At 37.2% G+C, this 26,977-nt stretch overlaps 1 protein-coding gene across 3 annotated transcripts; it reads left to right on the top strand.

Moving 5' to 3' along the window:
* Positions 1-4,893: 4,893 nt before the first annotated feature.
* On the top strand, positions 4,894-24,754 carry LOC109690589 (flavin-containing monooxygenase 3). Of its 3 annotated transcripts, XM_074047511.1 has the most exons (10): positions 4,894-5,051; positions 6,797-6,934; positions 9,206-9,394; positions 12,481-12,643; positions 13,360-13,502; positions 17,034-17,233; positions 20,471-20,826; positions 22,530-22,617; positions 23,368-23,440; positions 24,229-24,367. In XM_074047511.1, exons 2-9 carry the CDS (start codon positions 6,803-6,805, stop codon positions 23,405-23,407), a joined length of 1,311 nt encoding a protein of 436 aa, XP_073903612.1. In that variant the 5' UTR covers positions 4,894-5,051; positions 6,797-6,802; the 3' UTR covers positions 23,408-23,440; positions 24,229-24,367. The 3 variants fall into 3 exon arrangements, with proteins under 3 accessions (XP_073903612.1, XP_020025626.1, XP_073903611.1); XM_020170037.2 differs by lacking the exon at positions 22,530-22,617 and having other exon boundaries at positions 24,229-24,754; XM_074047510.1 differs by lacking the exons at positions 4,894-5,051; positions 22,530-22,617 and adding an exon at positions 5,176-5,410 and having other exon boundaries at positions 24,229-24,754.
* The last annotated feature ends 2,223 nt before the right edge of the window (positions 24,755-26,977 follow it).

Raw genomic sequence — 26,977 nt, 5'->3', positions numbered from 1 at the left:
AAAAGCTAGACCTTAACTCCAAATAACCAAAGCAAAAAGTGCTGAAGGCATGACTCAAGAGTAGAACACCTCCCTAGTAAGTGCAAAGCCCTGCATTCAATCCCCAGTACCTCCAAAAGAGAAATAATGGCTGAAAACATCCCGTGTTTGGGGATAGAGTCTCATACCCAGAGGTCTCCATTCAAGTTAAATTAAAAAAGTATGCCAAGATATATAATAATCAAACTATCAAAATTAAAGGAAAAGAAAAAGATTCTGACAGCAGCAAGAGGTAAGAAAAACATTACATATAAAGGTGTGCCAATAAAACGATCAACCAACTTCTCAGCAGAAACCTTACAAACCAGGAGAGAGTAAGATGATGTATTAAAATACTGAAGGAGAAATCCTGCCCAACAATAATATTTTATTCAGCTAAGCTGTCCTTGAGAAATAAATATACAGAATATATAAGGACCTCAAACAGCACAAAATAGTAAGATAATAATAATCTCATTAAAAACAGACAAAAGTGGCTCACATCTGCAATCCTAGCTATTCAGGAAGCAGAGATCAGGAGGATCTTGGTTTGAAACCAGCACAGACAAATAGTTCGCCAGACCCTGTCTAGAAAAAACCCATCACAAAAAAGGAATGGTGGAGTAAGTAGTTCAAGGTGTAGACCTGAGTTCAAGTCCCAGTACCATAAAAAAGTGGATAAAAGACTGTAATAGACTTTTTATAAAAGAAGACATACAAATAGGTAATAGGTATATGTCACATAAGGCATCACATTATCTCAATTAAGATGGCTACTATCAAATAAACGAAGTGCTCATGCGGCTGTGTAGAAAGGGGAGCATTTCTACACTACTGGAAGGAATGTAAATTAGTACAGTCATTGTGCGTCCATTTTCTATTGCTACTGGATAATATAGGAAAAGTGGTTTACTTATCTCACCATCTTGAGGTTCCAGAACATGGTGCTGACACTCCATTGGCTCTGGTAAGGCCCCCCCCCACCTTGGCTGTGCCACATGGCAGATAGCATCCTGGTTTGAACACAACCAAGAGGGAGAGGTCACATACAAGGCAAAAAGCCAGAGTGGGAAAGGGTCACACTTGTGTTTTTACAATAACTCTCTTGTGAGAACCAGGGTCCCATGAGAGCTATGCTGATCCCTTCTGAAGGCAGAAGTGCCAGCAATTCAATCACCTCATGGTAGGCTCCACCTCTTAAAAAGTTCCTGCCAGAAGCCAGGAAGTTTAGTGGGAAGAGGACAATAGGAAGAAATTAGCAATTTACAGTATGGCAGGAGAAATGAATTCTGGTGTTATACTGCACAGTAAGGAAACTCTGGTTGTCAGTATTGTACTGAATATTTCCAAACAGCAAGAAGAGTGACTTTTGAAGGTTCTCAAAACAAAGAAATGATAAATGTAGGAGGAGATGGACATGCTAAATAATCTTTCATTGTGATCGTTATATAATGTGTATTTAAACATCATGTTGTACTCCATAAATATGTAAAATTGTTATTTATGAATTAAAAACATTTTAAATGCTTTCTTAAAAGAACTGGAGGGCACTAGCAAGAACTTTCTATTACTTTTCTATCTTTTCCACCATGTGAGGTCACCAAGATCAGGCATCTGTGAGGAACTGTAAGAGGAAAAAGGACCAAAAAAGAAACAGACAAGTTTGTGTTCTGATAACATAACAGGGAGAAGGGATGACATAGCAGAGAAAACTTAAAGAATTAAAACAAAAAAAGGTCACATAACACTGAAAAAAATGAAATACCCAATAAAGTTACATACAACTATATATGGGTTAAGCTTTGCTTTTTGCTTCTGTAACCTGCTTGCAAGGGTATATAAGGTGAAACCCCTTTGTTCTCAGGGCTCAGCCTTTGAACACGAGTCCACTGAGTCTGTGCTGGCACAATAAAATGTTGCTTCCTGCTAATTGCCTCAGTGTCTCATATCTCAGCTTGAGATTCCTGCAACAGGACAAACCCTCATCAGACACTAAACTTGCCAACTTCTTGGTCTTGGCCTTGCCAGACCCCAGAATTATGAGAAATACATGTCTATTGCTTTAATTACCCAATCTCATATGTTTTGTAATAGCAGCATAAATATACCAAGACAGGGACCACAGTTACTACAGTATAATAGACTTGAAACTTGCTAAAAAAGAGCAGATCTTAAGTGTTCTGACCACAAGAAACAAAAACTATGTCAGGTTCATTAACTTGATTGTGTTAAGCATTTTCAATATATAGCTACCATGTATACCTGTATAAAAATGACATTATACAATCTCTAGCACCAAAAAATTCATATTGTGCACCATTAAATATATGCAACTTTTATTTGTTGGTTATGCCTCAATAAAGTTTGAAGAAAAGGCAGTCTGTGCTTCTCTCTTAAAATGCAGAAGAGAGACTGAGAAGACTAGATGTGTTGATAATGTTTCCAGTGGAGTGGTGTAGTCACTGGTCTCAGTGCCATTGCTGACCTGCAGGAAGATACAAAGGGCAAGTCACCCTTGCAACCTTGCAGACTTGCAGCACTCTCTCAACAGTGCTTGCTTCAGACTTTAAGCTTCAGACTTTAACACATGAATATATAAGCTGATTTGTTATACAGCAGGACCCTCTACAGCCACCATCCAAGTAAAAGCATTTGGCACCACTTAATAGGAAAAATGTTCAGAATAATTTAACACAATCTGACATGCCAATGCCACAAGACAAAGAATGTTGTGCCACCAGGGTAAAGTTAGTTTGAACACAACTTGACCAACTGTTTCAGCTAAAATGGAAGGTGTGTATTTCTACTTGCTGGTGTAATTAATTTCCCTTTGGAAACAAAAGTGATTTCTTAATAAATCAGGTAGGTTTTATTTGGTCTTTATTTTGTATTCAACTATATTCTCATGCTGCCCATGTGTCTCTTTCTCTTCTTTAGTTAGTTATCATTGCAAGAGCTCAATAGCAACTCTTGTTCAAAGTTCAGAAATGATTACTGAGCCTCCTTTGAATGAACTGCTTCTCAGTTATTAAGAAATACGAGTCTTTGAATAAAGGATCTAGTCAAAGATACATTTATTAGATTAAAAGAGTCTATAAAAATTGCTTTTTAAAATGTACTATGGCCTTGTTTAAAATTGAGTACCTGATCAAGTTTTTAAATATCTCCTAGATATATTTTAAATGTATATACTCAATTTCAAAGATGAAAGATATATTTTATATTATTGTGATAATATACATATTATATAGCACCATTTACTGATGGTGTAATATTTAGTCTATGAATTTATGTATGCAAATGTGTATGTATATTCAAGCAGAATGATTCTAAGAGTTCTTCCAAATTTTTCCACTGAAAGTTTTAATGCATTTTCAAATCAAGTTCCCTCTGAACTTTTAATAAATTTTGCTCCATTATTTACCTACTATGTCTGATGAATATGTTGCCTAACCTACTATCTCCCTCAAACAAATACTTAGAATAGTGAGGTTACTTCTCATATATTTTAGCCAGGACACTGCACTCAAGTCTCACATACAAGTTCACCATTAAAAGCAATATGTAAAGACTTCACTCAGTAGTATTAATTCCTAGCCCTTCTCCCTTTGTCCACAATCCCTTTCTATTCAGTTGCATTTGTATCTACTGCTGTATCCTTAAGTTTTCTCCTGCTTTGGGGATTGGTGGCTCAGCTTGAATTTGCCAGCTTGATCCTTACAGTTTTCTAAAGAGTTTGGCACAATACATACATGTGTGAAATACCAAGGCAAAAGCCCCTTGAACTATCGATATACACTTTTAAAAATGCATATATTTTTTAAAGGACAAGAAAGTAAAACATATCCTTTCTAAGGATGGGAACTGGTGGGAAGGGGTGGGCATAAGGAATGGGTGAAGGAGCATGAATATAATAATTGTATTTTGTAAGCATGTATGAAAATGGAACAATGAAACCCATTAACTTTTCTAAGAGAGAAGGACAGATAAAGGAGAGTGATGGAAGGGATAAATCTAACTAAGACATACTGTAAGCACATATGTCAATGTCACGATGCATTCCCCTGTACAACTATTATATGGCAATAAAGATAAACTGTACTGAATACCTTTTGGATTTTTAAACTTGGAATTATTCAAATGACAAATAATAAATAAAGAGGTTGACTTGATTCTTTTGGCTTCCTGATACCCCAAGTAGAACACCCTCCCATAGCTCTGACCACCCCCATCTCATTTTGGCAGGGTAATTGTGCCTTTTCGTTTTTTGAGCAAACAGGAGTGCAGTGACTACTTTTACCCACTAGAGGGAGAACCATCAGGAAAGTAAAATGAATTAACAAGAGGCATATTCATTTGGAAATTCCTATGAAATTCCTTTAAACACAATTGCAAGCTCTTACTTTGAAGTTTTTAAGCAAGATCACCTCACAGGAGACCCTCAACAGTCTGAGCAATGATTCACTTGAATAGTGTGATTTCTCTAAAGGAGAGGTAAAACTACAGCTAACTCTAGTCTCTCTTGTTTTTGTGCAACTTGCAACCCAAAAATGGTTTTAACTGAACAGAAAAGCCATCTTTGTGGTTGGGCTGTTTCAAAAAGGTACTTAATTTTCTACAGTATTTGAGGGCTATGATGCACTATGCACAAAAGAATCAGGAATATGGAAAATAAGGTAAATTTTGAAATAACATGTAATGAAATGGAGTGGTGCACTACAAAGTCACCTGGGAGAGATTCTGGCTCCCAGTCAAGGACCTCGCAATGTACTGCAGACTGTGTTTACCATGACTAACAGGAAGGCAGGTCTGGAAGACCAGAGTTTGGTCCAGAGTCACATTGTCACAGGGAGCAAGGTGTGTGCTCACTCATTAGAGAACCAAGAAATGACTATCTCTTTAAGAGAAGCTCCTCCCTTCTCCAAGAACCCACTTCAGATGTGAGTTCAGTTCAGCATTTTCTGTTTCAAACTTCCCAGAAGACTCAGACAGGACTAAGACACATTGAAGAAAGAAAGGACAACAAAGAAAAGGTAGAAAATAAAAGATGAAGAATATTGCAAAGAGCTCAGAGGGAGGAGGGTCAGGTTGATAAATGGGGAAGGAGCATGCTGTAGTTTTTATACTAAATGTGACTGCAATGGGAATGACATATAATTCAGGAACTTTTTTTTAAACTGAGAATCATAAATCATAATTCCTAGCATGTGAGTCTTTTCTTTCTTTTTCTAAATTTTGCATTGCTATGTGACTATATAAAAAGAAAAAAGATAGAAAAGTAGTAGTGAAGTGTAAAGATAGTATCAGGAACAGGAAAAGATTAGGAGCTATAATTTTCCTGGAAAAGAATGGAGATTGAAGGTGGCAGCTATTGGGAAGAAATTCTTTTAAGGTAATGACTTGATTTTCATTAAGGAAAGAAAGGGAGTGACCTCCTGGCATATTGAAATATAGACATTCCTAGTCTTACATCAGGTTGAATAGAGATATAAATGTGTGCATATGTGTGTGTGGAGAGTTGTCCCTCAGAATCACAGATTCCACATCTGAGGATTCAACCAACCATCACAAGTGAGAAATGCAGTTAGGCTTACAAAATTGCATTTGTACTGAGTACATAGTCTTTTTCTTGTCATTTTATGCTAAACAATACAGAACTGTCTACATAGTGTTTACATTATATTATGCATCATAAGTAATCCAGAGGTGACTTCAAGTATACAGGAGGAGCCAGATATAGCAGTTCACACTATAATGCCAGCTACATGGGAAGTAAAGATAGGAGGACCATGGCTCAAGGCCAGCCTGGGCAAAAGACTGAGTAAGACCCTATTCAAAACCAAGCCAGGCAGCCAGGCCCCTATGGCTCATGCCTGGAATCATAGCTACTTGGGAGGCTTAGATCAAGAAGATAGTGGTTCGAGGTCAGCCCAAGAAAATAGTTCTTGAGACCCCCGTCTCCAAAATAACCAGAGCAAAATGGACTGGAGGTGTGACTCAAGTGGTAGAGTGCCAGCTTTGCAAGCTTGAAGCCCTGAGTTCAAACCCCAGTCCTACCAAAAAAAAGCCACGCATGATGGCTCATACCTGTAATCACAGCTAGGAGGAGGGCAAAGGTAGCAGGATCAAGGTCTGAGGCTAGCCCCAGGCAAAAGCAAGAGACTCGATCTGAAAAATAAATTAAAGCAAACAGGGCTGTGGGTATGACTCAACTAAGTGGAGTACTTGCCTAGCAAGGCGAAGGTCCTGAGATCAAACCCCAGTACTACCAAAAAAGAATAAAAAAGGAAAAATATATATAGAGGATGTGGGTAAGATAAAAATATTAGACAACTTTGTAGAAGAGACTCAAACACCTGCAGATTTTGGTGTCCATGTGGAATCCTGGAACCAATCCACCACAGACACTTAGGAACCATTATATCATACACGCACACATGCACACATCTATTTGTTTGTTCATATATATATATATATATATATATATATATATATATATATAAGTGTATGCGGTGGGTATATAACTGATTAAGTTGTTCATCTCTTAATTTTGAAAGGTTGACTAAGAACAAAATGTTTTAATTTTTGGAAGAAAACATTCTCCTTGACATCAGTAGCATGCAAAATGTAATTTGATGACTAGTTGGAATTTTGAACTATTTGTTTAACTATTGCTTTGTTTCAGTGCAAAAGTAGTTTCTTATTAAACCAAAAATCAATACCAAAATAATTTGTCAGCAATACTGTTGCTGGAAATGTTCTCTTGGTCTTTGCACAGGCAACCATGGGCAAGAAAGTGGCCATCATCGGAGCTGGCATCAGTGGCCTGGCTTCCATCAGGAGCTGTCTGGAGGAGGGGTTGGAGCCCATCTGCTTTGAGAGGAGCAATCACATAGGGGGCCTGTGGAAATTCTCAGTGAGTAGAGCATCATGGGAAGGGACAGGGATGAACAACATGCTGCTTGAGTATAGCTTCTACACCTGTTGCTTTGGCAGCTGTGATCCTCCCAGGCTGGAAACCCACAAAGCACAGCATCAGGAGCAGGTTGGAAAATAACCTCCTTGCAAGTTAGAAGTAAGTCAGGCAACAGGCTTACTTTGAAAGTCTGTTTATGTACAGAATTCATCTCTGATGAAACATTAATAAGAGCCAAACGTTACTTAAATGTGAGAACCTAGGGGTTCAGATGGTTTACATTTTTGTAGCCACTTCCTAGAGCACTTTTCTATCCCCTTCTTGTTCATACTTCCAATCTTTGTTGAAAGCCAGAATGACATATTTCCCTCTCCTGCATTGATCACAGAGAAAATACAACACTTTATGATAGGATACAAGTCTAGGCAGAATGTCTTTCTGTCCTAGCAGCTCTCCAAACAATGAATCAGTAAATTATAGGAATTTCAGCAAGAAATTTTATGGATAAGGCTCTTTTTCCTGCATAGCAACATTTTCAAAACTTTCTTTGGGTTTTTCTATCTTTATAGAGGTTCAATAACTATTATCTGAAATGCTTGCTTCAGATTTTGGATTTTTCAGAATTTGGAACACTTATATACACATAATAAGATATCGTGAGGATGAGACCAAAGTCTAAACAAAATGTGTTTCCTTCATGTGTATACCTTATACACATAGTCTGAGGGTAATTGTATACAATACTTTTAGTGCACTTATGTTTTGACTGTGACCTATCACATGAGGCCAGGTGTAGGATTTTCTACTTGTGGTATCATACTAGTACTCAAAAAGTTTCAGATTTTAAAGTAATTTAGATTTTGGATTTTAAAGTTGAGATGCTCCATCTGTACCAATGTATTCCTTAATGTCTCCTCTCTCCTTGTACTGCCTATTATTTCTGTCAGACTTCCTAAAATCACCAAAAGCTACAAGCTCCTACTATGTCTCTCCATCCCACATGCACCCTGGAAGAGTCTAGAAACCACTGTGAGCAGCCTAAAACACATGCCCTATTTCAAAACCACAATGCTTTCTGAAATAAACATGTTAACTAATCTGCTGCTCAATTACTTGTCATAATCAAGCTGCAACCACGCTGCCTTTTGTCATGACTGCAATATTCCAATGTTATACTAAAAATTCGTATTCTGGAGTTCCTGGCAGATTTGAGTTACATGCTATTAGCATGATTTTACAGCTTATCAGAGTTAGTATAACCAATTCACATGTCTGAAAGTTAAAACTTTTTTACCTATCTAAATATTCAAAAGCATCTAATGCCTTTAAATTCAAAGCGCTTGATTCAGAAGAGTTACATTACTTTATATATGGTAGAAGTTCTAAGCTTACTTTTAAACGGTAATGCTCACATTTACAAAGCTTATAAATAGTTGGCAATCACCTGTCATTGTTCGTTTTACAAACTGACAACTAAATGCTCATATAGTAATACATTGAAATCATGCAAGGTTGAACTTTGGAAGACATCCATCACTATATTTAATGGGTTAAGGGAATAAAAGAGTTTTAGATGCATATTTCTAAAAGGAAATAAAGAAACTGCTTCCCAGGCCAGGTGTAGTGGTGCATACTTGTATTTCCAGCTATTGGAGAAGCAAAGACAGGAAGATAGCTGTTTGAGGCAAACCTGGGCAAAAGTTAATGAGAGCCTATCTCAAAAACAAGCCAGGCCTGATGGTGCATGCATGTGGCCCCAACTACTTGGGAAGTGGATGTAGCAGGATTGTGGTTGGAGGCCAGCTCAAGCAAAGTTAGTGTGGGACCATATCTAAAAAACAAACTAAAGGCAAAAGAGGTAGAATGCAAGAGATAGACCATGAGTTCAATCTTAATCTCCAATATCAAAAAAAAAGAAAGAAAAGAAATTGTTTCCTTTAGAAAAGAAAACATGTGAAAAGAATTATTTCGCCACATTATAAATTCCCTTCATAAGTTTCTCTGATTAGTATCAATCATTTTGCTTTAGCATCACTGGGGTTTGAACTCAAGGCTTCATGTTTGCTAGACAGGCGCTCTTACCGCTTGAGCCACTCCACCAGCCCAGCATCAATTGTTTGAGTAAAGCTAGTTTACTTAAGTATCATCTTACTAAACTTACTTGCAAATAAAGGCCAACTGAAATCAACACAATTACTTATAACTGGTGCTAAACATGATCAATAATACCCATTCACCAATTTTCTTCCATTTGAAACTATTCATTCACAGGACCATGCAGAGGAGGGCAGGGCTAGCATTTACCAATCAGTCTTTACCAACTCCTCCAAAGAGATGATGTGCTTTCCAGACTTCCCATATCCCGAAGACTTTCCCAACTTTATGCACAACAGTAAGCTCCAGGAGTACATCATTGCCTTCGCCAGAGACAAGAACCTTCTGAAATACATACAATTTGAGGTAAGATGTTATCAAGAGCCAGTGTAGGCATAACAATGAGGATGTCAGTACCTGCTGTTCTGTTCCCAGGTTTTCCTTTCAGCATTCCTTTCTTATTTGCCAATGTTTTTAACAGTGTGACTTCTCTAATCCTAGATTTAGAGAATATAGTTTCATTTCAAGAATCCACAGGAAATTCACAAAGCATGACCGTATACAGTACTTGGGCCATAATGGCACCAAACAAAGAAATAAATGCAAAATATCTACAACTTTGGAAAGTAAAAGCTCTTTTTGTCTAAATAACACGGGATTCAAAAAGAAATTTAATGGAAATTTTAAAATATTTAGAACTGATATTAATTTAGACTGTATATATTAGTAGTTTTGTGTGAAATTATAAACTTAAATGCTTACAAAAGAAAATGAGTAAGATTTAAAAGAAATAAGGTAAATAAGATTAAGAAATTTGTAAAACAAAATCAGAATGAACACAAAGAATAAGAATGAAGAAGATAAAAAAGAAATTAAGTAAATAGAAAATAAAATCCAAAGTTCATTCTTTGAAAATGTTAGTAAAATAAACAATAGATAAATAGCTGGCAGTTTAAGAAAAATGAGCAAAGACACAGATAATTAGTATTGGAAATGAGTGAACAGACACTCATTGGTTGCAGATAAAAATTTTAAATGTTACAAAAGTATTTGCCAAATATCATTTTAAGTTGGATAAATTTTTAAAAATTAAAATAATTTCCAAGATGTACTCAAGAAAAAGAAAGACTCTTGAATGATGTTTCATTCTTTTGATTTAGACATTAAAAACCTTCCTATTAAGAAAATAAGCAGTTCCATAGGTAAGTACTTCCAAATTTGCAATGAACAAATACTTCCAATATTTATTATAAACACAGACACTAGAGAATGAGGTATAATTTCCAAATTCATTCTACATTATAACCTTAATGTCAAAAGAAGATAGGACAATAGTATAAAATGGGAACATTCTGGGCCAGTCTCCCTCATGAAAATCAGTCCAAAATTCCTTCAAAAATGAATCCAACCAACCAACAGCCTTTATTGAATTGAGTTTTCCTAAGAATGCAAAAATATTTTAATAATACAAAATATAAGCACATAACTTACCATAAAACCTGTCACCAAAAAGAAAGCAATATTTTAATTCAACGAATTCAGAAAAGGCCTAACTTAAATTTAGTACCCATTCATGTTTGAAAGAAAAAAAAGGTGAAACCCTAAATAAACTAAGATTAAAAGGGAACTTTCCTGATGCAGCAAGACATCTAGAAACACTTTTTGGGTTAGATCAAAAAAGAATTAACCTAGAAGGTAACACCCACGCACAGGAAATCAATGTAAGTCAATGCCCTGTATAGCTATCCTTATCTCAACCAGCAAAACCCCTTGTTCCTTCCTATTATTGCTTATACTCTCTCTACAACAAAATTAGAGATAAGGGCAAAATAGTTTCTGCTGGGTATTGAGGGGGGGAGAGGGAGGGGGCGGAGTGGGTGGTAAGGGAGGGGGTGGGGGCAGGGGGGAGAAATGAACCAAGCCTTGTATGCACATATGAATAATAAAAGAAAAAAAAATAGAAACACTTTTTGTATAAATCTGTACTGTGCAATATGGTAGCCACTAGCCAGAAAATTGAGATGTATTGTTAGTGTAAAATACACACTGGATTTCAAAGTCTGACTATGAAAAAAGAGAAAGAATGTGACCTACTTCACTAACAATGGAAACTGTACTAAACCAGATAGATTGGGTTAAATTATAGTTTCTTCACTTTTAAATTCAACTATTATAAAATTTTAAATTATGTATGTTGCTCATATTATATCACTATGGGACAGTGTTATGTTGAAGAGTGAAAAGTTGGAAGCACTTCCTTTAAAATCCAGAACAAGGAAAGGATTCTTAATTATTTTACTTCTTGTCGATAGTCTTAAATTTAGGCACCAATGCAGAAAGTAAAGAAAAATAAAGAGCAACAACTCAAAAGAAAGTGATAAGATAATTACTTAGAACTTGTTCTGGACATGATCAATATACAAATTTACTACTATAATAAACACAAAAGAATCAATAAATTATTAGAATTAATAATATGAAAAAAGTTAAACAAGGAAATGACTGTAAAATCAACATATAAAAATATATTACATTTCTGCAAACCAACAACAAAACAGAAACTACTACCCAAAAAGGTGTAATTTATAATAGTATAAATAATGCCAGAGTTATTCTAAATAAATTATGTGCAAGAGTTTATGGACTCATAAGTGCTTATTTTATTGTTATATTTCATTAAATGTCATACATATGTATGTATCCTCTAATATATATTAAATACTACATAATACAATTTTTAACAATTAATAGCAAGTAATGATTCTCTGTCCAATATAACCAGAACTGAAAGACATTTTTAAAGAAGAAGCAGACCAACAGGCATGCATTTAGCCATAAATAAATGTTTATTGAAAATCCAGGCCAGTACTACTCAGCATACAGTCTAGATAGCAATTATCCCCTGGGTGTTTGTTTGGGATTTTATATTTCCATACCCTACCCCAGGCTACTGAACCAGCACATCTGGAAGTGGGACCCCAGAGTTTACACCATAATAAGCTTTCCAGGTGATTCTTATATGCAACAAAATTTAAGAAAAATAATATTGATTCTTTCATTTTAATATAGCAACAACTTTAAAAAGTGAGATGACTAGAGAGATAAATTAGGAAGTGGCTGTCATTAAAAAATTATTGGCAACCAAATTACTTGTATGTCGTAGCACCTCTTATAAGCTATGATTGAGCTCAGTGTCATGTTTCAAAGGGATGCCACAGCAGGAAATGCTAGACATGCACAAGGAACTATGCAAGAATAAAATGTGTATATGTGTAATGTAATGTTTTGATTCATGTATAAGCAATATAGAATTTCAAATAATATAACATTTGATCTATTCTGAGGGAATTTTGAATACATACGAGGTAACTTACTAATGAATTAAGTATTTTTCTTAAGTTAAATCACCTATTAGCAAAGAAAATAAGACTTTCTTTCTGTATTTCTCTTAGACACTTGTATCCAGTATAAATAAACGTCCTGATTTCTCAGTTACTGGCCAATGGGATATTACCACTGAAAAGAATGGTAAAAAAGAATCGGTTGTCTTTGATGCTGTAATGGTTTGTTCTGGGCATCATGTATACCCCAATCTACCAAAAGAGTCCTTTCCAGGTAAGGCTGAAATTTAGGCTGCCATCTACACATCTGTCAGGAATGAATATCTGGATAACTTCTGTATTAGTCTCTTTTGTGTTACTATAACAGAATACCTAAGCCTGGATACATTATGAAGTAAAGAGGCTTATTTGACTCACAATTAAGAGGGGGTTGGAAGGTCCAAACAGCATGGTGCTGCCATTCTAGCAAGGGTCCCTTGGCTGTATCACAACATGGTGGAGAAATGGAAAGGAACCATTCATGTGCAGAGGGGGAGATTACATGGTATGATAGGAAGCCAGAGGGATTCAGAGCCCAGGGTTGCTGTTCTTTATAACAACCTGCTGTCATGGAATTAAATCACTCTACCAGATCAGCATTAATCTCTTCTGGCAGAGATGGTCTCAATGATCACATGACCTTTACTAGGCCCCGCTCTTGAAAGTGTATATATGTATCCCATCACTACCATGCTGGTGACCAAGCTTCCAGAACATGGACTTTTGGGGGGACACTCAAACCATACCTAAACCATGCCATGGTCTTTCTTTAAAATAAAAGTACACCCAGGTCAATTAAAATGTATTTCTGTTATCTTTAATATATTTGGAGCACTAAAATTCCTTATTTTTATGATTGTGGGTACCCACAAGCCCACCTCTGTTAAAGAAATTTGTTCTATTTTTTAATAGAAATCAAATTGATTCATGTGCTCCCCACTTTTCACTCAGGACTAAAACATTTCAAAGGCCAATGCATCCACAGCAGAGACTATAAGGAACCAGGAACATGGAAGGGGAAGCGAGTCCTCGTGGTAGGCCTGGGGAACTCAGGCTGCGACATAGCCACAGAACTCAGCCACACAGCTGAACAGGTACCATGTCCCACATACTTGGGGGACAACCTTAAAGAGAAAGAAACAGTTGTGATCATTTCAAAGATGTGATATGAAATGGGGAGAGCATGAAAACTAAGTGGTATTTTTTGAGGGGAGTACTGAGATTTCAACTCAGGGTTTCTAGGCAGGCTTAACTGCTTGAGCCACAATTCCAGTCCTTTTTCCACTGGGTATTTTGGAGATAGGGTCTTGTTTTTTCCAGGCTGGCCTGGACCATGACCTTCCCCTATAACCTGGATAACAGGCATGTGTCACCACACTCAGCTTTTTCTCAGTTGAGATGAGGTCTCAAACTTTTTTGCCCAAGCTAGCCTAGAACCACAATCCTCCCAATCTCAGTCTCCCATGTAGCTTGGACTGACAGGCATGCACCACCCTCAGTGCAGGTGGTACTTCATATAGCTCAGCTTCTGAGGTGACATGAGAGGTTCTAAATGGCATGGTAAGCACAGGCAGACATTAGCAAAGAGTGATGCTGTCAGCCAAAGATCTTCTCCAGACATTTGCTGCCTACATGTGTATGATCAATTCCTCTAAACTAGACTGGTTATGAATCTTGAGACTCTGGGCAGTTGCTCAATCCATTTGAGTCTCAGGATTCTTAGGAAAACAGATTAAAATGGAACCTACTTTTTGGGCTTCTTAGACTTACACCGTTTGAACATATCTTAAGTGATAGAGACATAAAGCCACATATTCACTCATTTGTGCATACATTCATTCTATGATTGTCTGTTGAAAGCCTACCATGTGTCAGGCACTGGCATGGGTGTTGGAGAAAGAATGATGAACAAAACAGATATAACCCTTACCTGAAACTCAGAGTCTAGTAAGGAAAATAGATGTTGAACAATTTAATGATCAAATGGGCAGAATATAATTGTGAAAAGTTCTAGAAAAGAAAATAACAATCTGGGCATTGCAGCACACACTTATAATCCCAACTACTTAGGAGGCAGAGATGAGAGGACCATAGTTTGAGGTTAGCCCACATAAAAGTTTAAAAAGACCTTATCCCCAAAACAAGTCAGGTGTAATGGCACATACCTGAAATTCTAGCTATGCAGAAATCAGAGGTAGGAGGATTGTGGTCTGAGGCTAGTCCAGGCAAAAGGGCAAGACCCCATCAGAGAAATAAGCTGAAAGCAAAAGAACCAGGACATGACTTAAGTAGTAGATCACTTGCCTAGCAAACTCAAGGCCTTGAGTTCAATCCCCAGTACTGTCAGAAGAAGAAGGAGGAGGAGGGAGAAGAAGGAGGAGAAAGCAGCACTCCATCAGCATGATTTATAGAGGTGATTTCAGGATGGGAAGTGGAAAGACCCTTTTGAGCTGACACGTAAGCTGAGATCCAGAAGTTGAGAAAGAAACAGTATCAGGAGAGGTCTCCAGGCAGAAGGTCATGATGCAACAAGCTTAGTGTCTCAAGAGACTAAGAGGAAGCACCTTGGCTGGAACTCAGTAGGTCTGGGAAATAATGCTATGAGGAGTGGTTAAAGAAGACGAAAAAAGGATAATCCAAGGCTTTTTAGGGCATGAGTTGGAACAAATGTCACCTACAAGTTTTGGAAATTCAAAGACAGGAATCTTCTTTCCAGCTGCTATTCCTGTTAATATCACATATCCCCAACATAGGTGATCCCAATAGGTCCACTGGTCATCCCAACATATGACCAATTTTATAGCATGGTATTAGAATCAATGAAGCAAGGAAAGCATGACAGGACAAATAGCATGAAAACATATTCCTATTGATGTGTTCACTACACTGTACCTGACAGCAGGGACGCATACAAAGAAACTGACTGCATGGCTTCTTAAGAAGTAGTAAGATCTAGTTAAGAAAGTTATGCACTGCCACATAAATTAAACATAACCTCAAGGTTTAAGCAGAATGTATGACAACAGTATAAAAGCTAGCATTGGAATAAAGGATAAATGAGTGAGTCAGGCACTAAGTGCCTAAATGATTCAGAGCTTGAGGCCTCACAAAAAAAGAGCAACTATCATATGGTTGAAGTGGTAGCAGAGCTGTTCTTAAAAGAGGAAAATGGCATGGCATGAGCAAAATATGGAGAGAGGAGCTAGCATTGCATGTTTGACCATCTTCCTAAGGTTCAAGTTCTTAATAATAACAGTTTGCATAATACATTACAGTACTCAAGTACCTCCATGTAAATGAGCTCTTTTGATTATGAGAAGGCAGTGAAGTTTTATGATGCTCATTTTACAGAAAAGATGACTGAGAGTCAAAATGCCAGCTCTCTTCTTGGAAGTGATAGAGGAAATTAACGTTTGAGACAGAGAAGTATTAGCAAACTGAAATTCAGGTCTTCTGATTCTAAGAACAGAGTCATCAGAGGAATTGAGATATGAAAGATTGGATTTAGGTTATATAATCTTTGTAAGGACTTTAATGACAAGCTAAAGAGTTTGGATTTCTCTATAAATAACTTAAATCATTTAAGCTTGTTGAACTAAGGAAAGATATGATGAAACCATGTTGCTAAGAAATTTGTATTTGTATGTGAAAAATTAGAGACAAGAAAAACCAATATTCAAGGTTCTCAATTTAACTGATCCTTCAGTCTCTTCTATCTAGCTCCCCCTGTAAGAAAAACTTCCAAGCGACATATATAAAATTATTTTTAAAAAGAAAACCTGAACTATTACACTGTAAAGGGTTAACATAACAGAAGAGGAAGAAAAAACTGGCATTTACCGAGCACATACCATATGCTAGGTGACCTTAGCTGTATTTTACAGTTTATCACATTGAATTACCTCACATAAATGTGATGTGGTAGGTACCAATTCTCTCCATTTTAGAAGTAAGGTAAAAACATTAGAGATGCAATAGAATCTTCCTAAGTCACACCATTACTAAGTAGGAGAGACGGGATTTGATCCTATGGTTTTCTGATTCCAAATTTCTTGCCTTCTTTTAGGATGGTAGCAAGCATTTTGAACTAAATATTTTGAGATCATATCTGCTTCTTTATAGATAGCAATAGTCAAAAAAGAATGTAGAGTAATATGAATAGAACTCAGTTATCAGTCACCTATAGCAGAGAAAATTTGCTAAAAATATGAACATTTTCCTGCATCAGTGCAACAGTGTCTGGCCTACACTTAGATTAGAGTTTAGGACGTTTATATGACAATCCTCTCAGGATCGACACCACTAAAGGAAAGGAAGAAAGTTTCCTTTTGCCTTACACTGAAGCTGTAAAGGTTCCATTAGAGTTTTCCCAAGTTGAGGTGAGGGTCTGAGCCTATGATACCCACTTCAACCAATCAATCAGTGGATGCAATGGTACCCAGAAAGGGTATAAGACCTTAAGAGAGGTTCATCTCTTAAACCAAAGCAATTTCCAAAGAGGGAAACTGAGGGATTTCTGCAGGCAACAGAAGAGCTAGAATAATAAATTCATTTCTAAAGGGGATAAGGAGAGAATATTGCAATAGCCACAACAAATGGTCATGACTAAATTGGTGTTTTTGAAGGTAATCATCAGCTCCCGAAGTGGATCTTGGGTGATGAGCCGGGTCTGGGATAATGGCTTTCCTTGGGACATGATGTTTATCACTCGATTTCAAACGTTCCTCAAGAACAACTTACCGACAGCCATCTCTAACTGGTGGTACATAAGGCAGATGAATGCAAGATTCAAGCACGAGAACTATGGCTTGATGCCTTTAAATGGGTAAGATAGAGTTAAAGGTGACCTGCCTGTTGGCTATCATTTCAATGCCAACAACCCTTCACATGTGTTGTAAGCTCAAGGCAAATCAAAATATTAGTATAGTAATCACATATCATATATCAAGGGATAAAGAACTACAAATATCAGGAGTGATTTCCACACATTCTCCTTACCAGATTTGCACAGATGGAAAGTTACATAATACTTCAGCAATTAGTTCCCACAGTAAAAGTAGTAAACATGTCAGAGTCCTACTCAGTATCTGCTAAGGTTCTAACACATATCTCATCACAACAATTATTAGTATCCTTATTTTAGAAAACTTTGCTTCAATATAGTTAATAACTTGTACCTAAGCCTCACATCTAAAAAGTAAAAGCAGCATTCAAAACAAAGCAAGATCTGCTGATTACAGAGCCCCTTGTTCTTTAGCCATTTGCTCTGTCTGATGCCTCACATTTAATGCAAAATTGAGCAAAGCAAGAAAACTTTTCCTGTGCTGCATTTGATCACGCTCCCCTTAATGGATCCCTCTCACTAAACAAGTCATAGACACAAGTCTTGCCTCTTTGGTTTCCTTCTCACTTTCTCCTATAACTCCCCCAAGACCATCAAATAATAAGAAATCCCTTTGATATAGTGTGAAAAAAAACAAACTTATTCTGTCAAAGTGAATTATTAACTCAATAATTAAAAATTAAGCATTCCTATGTGCCAGGTCCTGCATTAAGCCCTGTGGATATAGCAATGAATAGAAAAAACAGAAATCCTGTCTTCATGGAGCATAGGTAGTAAGAAATTCTGAGTAGCAGGCAATTAAAAAAGGTAGAAAAGCATATGGTGATGTGAGCTGTGGAGAACACAGAGCAGGCAAGGGTGATGGTAATATCATCAAGACAGTTTTCCATAGAGTCCTCAGAGTGGTGATCAAGGAGAAGACTTTCAAACAAAAGTCTGAAGGAGATGAGGAAATGAGCCATGAGGATATCTAGAAAAGGTCTTCCAGAGCACAATTCTTCAGGGTCATGACCTACATGATCGACAAGCATCACAGAGAAAAGGAAAGAGGAGAGCAGGAGGGGAGAAACCAGAGACATGAAAATAGCCAGATGGTACTGGATCTGGTAGACATTGTGAGGAGTCTGGCTTTTACTCTGAAAGCAATGGGAAGCCACAGACATATAAGTGACAAGATTTAAGTTAACACTGGAGTTCACTGTAGCAGCTATGGTCACATTCAACATAAGGAGTCAGGGGACCTGTAGAAGTAACAGGACTAATTAAAGTGTTGTCAGCTGAGTATAGTGGCCCACACCTGTAATCCCAGTTACTTGGGAGGGAGAGATCAGGAAGATCAACAGTTTGAGGCCAACAAGGGCAAAAAGTTAGCAAGACCCCATTTCAATCAATAGGTCAGTCATGGTAAGGCATACCTGTGATCATAGCAATGTGGATTCATAGGTAAAAGGAGTGTGGTCTGAGGCTGGCTCCACGAAAAAAAGCAAAACCCTACCTGAAAAATGACACAAAAGGCACAAAAGAGCTTGAGAACTGGAGAGGTGGTTTAAGTGATAGAGCACCTGCTTAGCGAGTATAAGGTCTTTAGTTCAAATCCCAGTTCCTCCCACCGAAAAAAAAAAAAAAAAAGAGAGAGAGAGAGAGTATTACCAAAAACCCAGATGACAAAGGTTGATAGCTTGAAATAGGATCATTAGCACTGAGACATCAGAAGTGATCAGATTCTGCAGGCAGACCCAAGTAGGTCTTTCTGCTAGACTGGATAAAGAATGTGAGAGCAAGAAACTGATCAAGAATAATGTCAAGACTTTTGATCTGAGGAAGAAAATAGTTGGCATTTACTGAGATATAGAAGCCTGCAGGAAGAACTGAGGCTTCGTTTTACACAAATCAAAATTTAAATGCCTATTATACATTCAAGTAGAAAAAATGTTGAGTAGCAGTGAGACACAAGATAGAAAAGAGGTTTGCACCTTAAGTTAAATTTGATGACATCTCTTGAAGAATTAGAGTAAACAGTGAAGGAAAAAAGTCGGAGGACTGAGTCCTAGGTTATACCACTGTTTAGAAGTCAGGCAGAGAAAAAAAAAACCATCAGCAGGAAACACTGAGAAAGAATGGTGGGGAGGTAGTAAAGGAACTGAGAGAGAGTGATGCTTTGGAAGCAAGATGAAGACAGTGTTTTAAGAGAAGGGAAACTATCACCTATGTCAAATACTACTAATAACTCAAGTAAAATTATAGGTGGGGACAGTGGACCATTGGACCTGGCAGTTCATTCCAGGGACTTTAACAAGAGCCATTTCAGTGTGGTGGGGATGGTGGTGAAAGACTGATTGGCAGTGGTTTTCAAATAAATGGAAGGTAAAAAATATTCAACTAGGATTCGAACCAATCTCATTGGCTCAATTTCCTCACCAGTGGAATCTACCTGTGTGTCTCTAACAGCTCTTGTCACCAGATAATAACAGCCCTTTCCTTCAGCATTATTCAAGTTCATCCCTAAATTCAGATAGAGATATTACCAAGCAAAAAAATAGCCAAAATCTCTCTTTTCAGACCTCCAGATACCAAAGCTTCAAACTGGCCCCCTCCTCCCTCTGGCCTTCTTTCAACTCCTAGCTGCTCCCTCCCTCAACTGAGTTGGGCCATTGTCTTCGTGGGGCTCACACTTCACTGCTTTATGAGATCCCAAATGAATCTTTTGTGCCTTTCACTTTCTTCCTCCTATTTGGACTTCTTTATATTACAATGATCAGTTTGGAATATATTTTATTAAGAATGGTAAAATTTTTTAGCACTACACATGTGCTAGAGACTGCAAAATTCTTCATGTTATTTAACTCTCCCTATAACCTAAGTAGATATAAATGTGAGTGCCATTCTAGATGAGGAAAATGAGGCAAAGAGAATTTAAGAAACCTTAATCTTGTCAAGGTTCATAGGCTATAGGTAGTAAAGAAAAATTCAAGTACCAGGGGAGGGGAGAGGAGGGGAGGGGAAATAAGGGGAGGGGAGGGGAGAGGAGAGGGAGAAGAGCAACTTCTCTTACCTCACAATGTTGCCTCACATAAGTTTTGTTCTCCAACTATATTATCATATTTCATGACTCAGAAAAAAACTTGGGTAGTTTTTTCCTTCCTTAACAATTTGTGTATGGACTGATAAGACAAAGGAAAAATATTACTGTTTTAATGATTATCTCTATGGTCCATACAGAACGCTGAGGAAAGAACCTGTGTTCAATGACGATCTCCCAGCTCGCATCCTGTGTGGCACTGTGTCCATCAAGCCAAATGTGAAGGAGTTCAGAGAGACCTCAGCTGTATTTGAGGATGGGACAGTGTTTGAGGCCCTCGACTGTGTCATCTTTGCAACAGGCTATGACAATGCCTACCCCTTCCTTGATGACTCCATCATCAAAAGCAGAAATAATGAGGTCACCTTGTTTAAAGGCATCTTCCCTCCTCAACTAGAGAAGCCAACGCTGGCAGTGATTGGCCTTGTCCAGTCTCTTGGGGCTGCCATCCCCACGACTGACCTTCAAGCCCGCTGGGCAGCACAAGTAATAAAGGGTAAGGAGACAAAGAAATTCACTGATGGATACTAATGAGAATGCTTTTGAGTTATGAAAGCAATAGTCCTGATTGTTTTGAGAATCTATAAGTCTATATTCTTTTACAAGCAACTTGAAATAAATCACATTGGATTATCATATACAATAGTAAGATATTATCAGCAGAGTTTTTGTCACTTATAATTCTTTAGAGCTGACAATTACCCAAGCTCATTCATCAGACTTGAGAACTCCAGAGTTTTGAGGTTAAGTGTATGACAATGTTGTAAAATTATGATTTCAAAACTGAATAGAATTACGTATCTGGAAAGTTTAATATGGAAAGATGCTTCCAAACCAGTATCCAGCCAACTTCAGCTATCTACAGTCATGGAAAATATGCTTTCTGAGAAGACAGTAGCTTCTTTGCTACTATTTTCTTCACTGGATATGATGGTTAAAGACTGGAAGCAGAAAGTACTAGCTGTGGTAGATGGTCGGTCTCAAAGGTATAAGAGTATTGAGTTCCTATACTTTAAAAAGAAAAAGGAAACAGCAGACTTGATTTGGGTGAAGCAAGGAAGGCAGCCAGCATCCTCCAGCTGCAGGAGCTGGGATCCAATTCACAGTAACACTTTTTGTTTGTTTTGTTGTTTTCTTTGTTTTGTGGGGTTATTTTTATTTGTTTGTTTTTGGCATTACTAGGTTTGAACCCAGGGCTTCATGCTTGCTAGGCAGGCACTCTACCACTTGAGCCATGCCTCCAGCCCTTTTTGCTCTAGTTATGTTTAAGGTAGGGTCTCACTTTTTGCACAAGCAGGCCTGGACCATGAACATACTATTTTACACTTCCCACTGTAGCTGAAATGACAGGCACATGCCACCACACTCAGCTGTTGGTTGAAATGGGGTCTCAAGATCTTCTTGCCCAGTATAACCTCCAACTATGACCCTCTCAATCTCAGCCTCTTAAGTACCTAGGATTACTGGCCTGAGCCACTGAGCCCAGCATCACAATAATGTTTGAATGAAGTTGTGCAGTTATGGGAAGATGCAAATGGTAAAACAAGCTAAAGCTGTGATTAAAGAAAAATGAGAGATGTCAAAGTTTATTGCACAACGTTTAGTTGAACCTTAGGTTTTAAAACTTCTGGATGAGGGAGCCTCAGCAGGTTCCTTATGAAGTTGTATCAAAGGCTTCCAAGTCCTATCCTGACTTTCTGAGGCTTAAATATTCTTCTTTTTATGTATGAGCATAAAACCTGCCACTATATATACTGGGTCACCAGCCTACCATCCACATCAGTAATGGTCCTATACATCAGTGATCTCCTGAATCTCCTTTACTTCCTTCTACCCAGGTAGAGATGAATTGCTGCCTCAGAGGGCAATGCTCCTCCAATGATGCAACAGCCAGCAAGGGGATGGCATGAGATTCCACTCGGGGCTCCACTTAGGGCTCAGGGAGACTAAGATTAAAGGAAGTATAGAATACTTGTTCTCTATGACAAGAGTTGTAACTTGGACTCAAAAAAAGGAGACAGGAAATTGATATACAAGGCAAAATCTCACATGGAGGGGAAATGAGATGATATAGAGCAAACGACCTGGTTTTGGAGAATCAAGTATCAGGATAGAAGGGCCTGTTACAAGCAACCCAATGGAAGTAGCTGGCAGGATATTAAACACAGTCTTTCTTCCCAATCTCTTCTTCTACCCAAGGACAAGATAGGCACCAAGGTCTGGAGCCAGGCCATATCTACAAAGGCTGTTCAGTGACCCTACCTGTGAGGATTGCTGGAATGGGGAAGTAAGCAAGTCATGTAGAGGCTGAGCAATCACAATTTGGCTATAAATTCTAATCTCAAAGTAATTCCAAGAATGCTAAAGAAATCATCCTAAATTTGAAGTGTCTCTGAGCATGCAAACATATTTTAGTCTAGTTTCAGAGAACTCAGTAAACCTATATGAGCATAAAATCCTGGGCAGCCTCAAATCATATCTTGTCTCTTTTCAGTATGTCTTTGGTGACTTGCAGACAGTCCACAACATCAGTCATATTCAAGAACTGTTGCCTCTCCATAGAGGGACATGGGGCCTCACTAAATTCTTTATCTTAGCTGCTGGAAATTCCCTTCTCTGGAAAAGCAAAATCATTTTCTATAAAGTTTTTTCTCAAATATTCAAAATATGTTGCTAATTCACCTCTGATTGGCTGTAATTTATTAGTTGACTTTCTTTAAAATATGACTGAAAGATTAAAATATAATCCCTGAAACTGATATCTGGCAGCCAGTTTAAGAGAAGATTCAAAGCTAATCATGAAATGTTTTTTAATTATTGTGACAAGTATCTGCTCTAAGAAAACTGAGAATGAATTATATTCTGTCTCAAAATGATCACCTGTTCATTTGCTCAAGACAGCATTTGTCATTTTCTGGACAGTAGCAAAAATATTAGAAATACTAATGTGATTAATAACTTACCAAAAAGGAAAAATGGCTGGCTATTCCTATGCCAGATTCATTTAATTATTATCATGTCCTTCTCTCTTTTTCAGGAACTTGTACTTTGCCTCCTGTGAAAGCCATGCTGGATGATATTGATGAGAAAATGGGGAAAAAACTTAAATGGTAAGAGGTTTAGGATTTCCATAGAAACATCAGAATTTGTGAATACCTGGAACTGTTTTTGTCTTAAATGATCTTAAATTAATTCATTAGTGTGTCAGCTATGACCCAAATACATCCACTCGAGAAATATTAGTGAAGATCTACTTTGTGCCTAAGAGTACATTAAGTCATGTTAAGTGTAAGATGCAGAGTGAAATAGGGTACTTGAGAGTCCTTGTCTCCTGCAACAGATCACAGAAAGGAGACTCAGAAACAACTACAAATCAAAGGAATTTTGGAGCACATAAATGTGAAATTCTATTATCTAACCTATAATGATACTTCACACTGGGTGCTGGTGGCTCACGCCTGTCATCCTAGCTGTTCAGGAGACAGAGATCAGGAGGATCATGGTTCGAAGCCAGCCTGGGCAAAGAGTTCATGATATTTCTAAGAGATGCCCATAATAAAAATAACTCAGCAATTTTAGAATGAATATGGAAAACTACTAATTAGCTCAATGGCCATGAGTGAGTGTCTTCTCTTGAGCAAGGGACAATTTTATCATTTGTTAACCGGGATAAAAATGCTCTTCTTAATTGTACTGCAGTGTTGGGGAATTTCTAAATGAGATCAATATGAAATTTCTTGGACAAAAGTGCAGAGTACAGGATAAACAAGCAATATTCTCCCTACTAAGCTAGCAGTCTGACACAGACTTCCACTGATAGAAAGATGTGAGGTGCTTGCTAGTTCTAATTGCTAAACAAAGTCTGGAACCATGATGGTGTTTTCTTTCCCACCTCTAGGTTTGGTAAAAGCGAGACTATACAGACAGACTACATTGTCTACATGGATGAAGTGGCCGCCTTTATCGGGGCAAAGCCCAACATTCCATGGCTGTTTCTCACAGATCCCAAGTTGGCCATCGAAGTTTTCTTTGGCCCTTGCAGCCCCTACCAGTTTCGGCTGTCAGGCCCAGGGAAGTGGTCAGGAGCCAGACATGCCATCCTGACCCAGTGGGACCGGACATTGAAACCTCTGAAGACACGAGTTGTTGGAGGTGTCTGGAAGCCTTCTTTATCTTCACATTTGCTCAAGCTCCTTGCTCTTCTTATTCTGTTAATTGCTCTTTTCCTTGTGTTGTTCTAATTGTTATTCCCTCTGGAATTTCTGAAAGTTATTGACAATACCCAGGTAGGAACTTTGCTATTTAAAAATTAAGATTTTCACACCTCCTACTTTCCTCATTGGGATCATTTGCCAGTACTCTGTGTGCACATTTATAAGAGAAGTAGTGTTCTTTCAAGAGTTTGAAATAAATGCTTTAAGTCATGTGTGGTCTAAGCAGAGCATCAATCATTTCTCTTTAGTTCCTCTGGCACTTCATAATCAGAATTATGTTCTTTACGTCTAACCTCAATCATCTCCTGAAACATTTGGACATGCTTCCTTTTCTCCTCTAATCAATGTTTGAAATATGCACTTCAAATCTAAAGAAAGACTGAGTTAAGAAGAACATTCAGAATTTGATATTCTTAGGCTACTTCTACAAACCACTTGTGGGGCTAAGGGGAGAGTTTAGCTATTATATTACATTTTTGTTTTATGCAACAGGCTACAAGCAATAAATACTTCCTGTTCCCTGGCCAAGAAACACAGCACAGAGACCTAGTCAATACTGAAAGTTAACACAAAGTAACACATTTTACTGCTGTTCTCAACAAGGAAACAAACTCTTCAACATCTAGCAGCAAAATGATAACAACAATAACAATGAGAAGAGTACAAAGTACAACTTTTAGTTGAATGGGAAGACTTTTTAAAAAATATTATTCAAATGTGATCAAAGTCCAATAGTACCCTTTATAAATTAAACTTCTGAAGTAACAATAAATCTAAAATTTTATCTTTAAAAGTGAATACTGTTACATTTTATTATTAAAAGTTTAATAACTATAATTTTTAATGTCTGCATGTTAGAGCAGATAAAATAGACTGTAAGCACCATCAGTCATCAAAGGCTCCATGAGCTGTGATAATATATATATTTCTTGCTACACCTTCATTTCCAATTTAGGTCAGCAAAGCAGATAGTACTTTTCTAATGCTTTTTTCTTTTTATTATCTTAATTTTTTGACTTTGAAGCTAAGATTTATTATGGATGCTATTATATATGATTTAAAATTTTTCCCTTTTCCTAATCAGTTAAGGTAGCAATGTAATGTTCTGCCTTTAAGATCTACTCCTCAGATGTAAAATATTCCAGATATTCTCAAGTGAAAATGAGACTTTCTTGAAAACCTATGGCCTCAATAGAACCAAATAAGTAAACATTAAATACATACCATAAAGTTTATTTGTTTGATGTTATAAATGCTAGTCCCTAAAACAAACTGAAGATTAAATTAATATAATTTGATATTTAACATTCTTTATGTGATTGCTTTATAAACATTGATTAGCTCATAAAGAATTTAATATTCTTACTGAACTAATTTTGCTAATATACTGTCTTAATAGTCCTATTAATATTATTCTATTTCCATACTTACTAAACTATTATCAATGTCTTCATAATAACTTTTGTATAGAACACTCATGATTTTAATTATCCATCTTTGTACATGTTACTCCCATAGAAAGAAATGCATATATTTATGCTTCGACTGACTTGTTCAATTCGAACATATGAAGCACAAAATTTTTTTCCACTCTCAGTTTCATCTACAAATTCTTATCCATACTTAAAAGTGCATAGTCAGATATTAAAAACAACACATGAAACTTTTCTTTGTACAGCTGACATAGTTATGCTGATTAGACATAAAACTAACCTGCAAGGTCACAGAATTATTGGCCTCACCCAGTTTCTAGGATGGAAGCAATGATCCTGAAGGAGACATTTGGCTATTCAGGCTTACTTACAGAGGCTTCAAGTTTCTGAAGCCAAATAATATTTTTTGGCCAAATCGTGAGGCCAAAGCCAAAATTTACTGTATATTCCTATTTGTCCTCCTCATTCTCCTCCTCCTCCTTCATTGTTCTTACTGCTCCTCTTTTTCTTCCTCCTCCTCTTCTTTCTTTTTTCTTCTTATTATTTCTCCTGTATTCTTTTTTCTTTCTTTTATCTCTTTTATCTTTCTTCTTTTACTTTCTCCTCAACAAAGGTGATGGGGAGGAGAGTAGTCACTCTAAAACATTCTTGGATCTTCTGAAATGTCCTAGATGCTAACCCAAACTGTCTTCCTCCAAATGTAACTACTTAGCCAATTTCAATTTTTCATACAATCTAACCTCATTATTCATTGCAGCCTCTACTCAAATGTCAATTCCCTCAACACTCCATATAAAAATATATTCCTTTTTAGCCCATACCCTCCTATCCTGGTTTATTTTTCTTCATGGCATCTGAAAGAGTCTACATTTATTTGTGAATTATCTGTGCTCATTAGAATGTAAGATTTGTAAGAGCAGGAACATTTTATGCATTACTATATCCCCAGTGCATAGAACAGTGTCTGTCAACTAGTACCCCCCAGCCAATAAATATATCT

The sequence above is a fragment of the Castor canadensis genome, chromosome 11 (genome assembly GCF_047511655.1).
Source record: "Castor canadensis chromosome 11, mCasCan1.hap1v2, whole genome shotgun sequence".
NCBI lineage: Eukaryota > Metazoa > Chordata > Mammalia > Rodentia > Castoridae > Castor > Castor canadensis.
The sequence above is the reverse complement of the archived record's forward strand: the minus strand, read 5'-3'. Positions and strand labels throughout refer to the sequence as shown.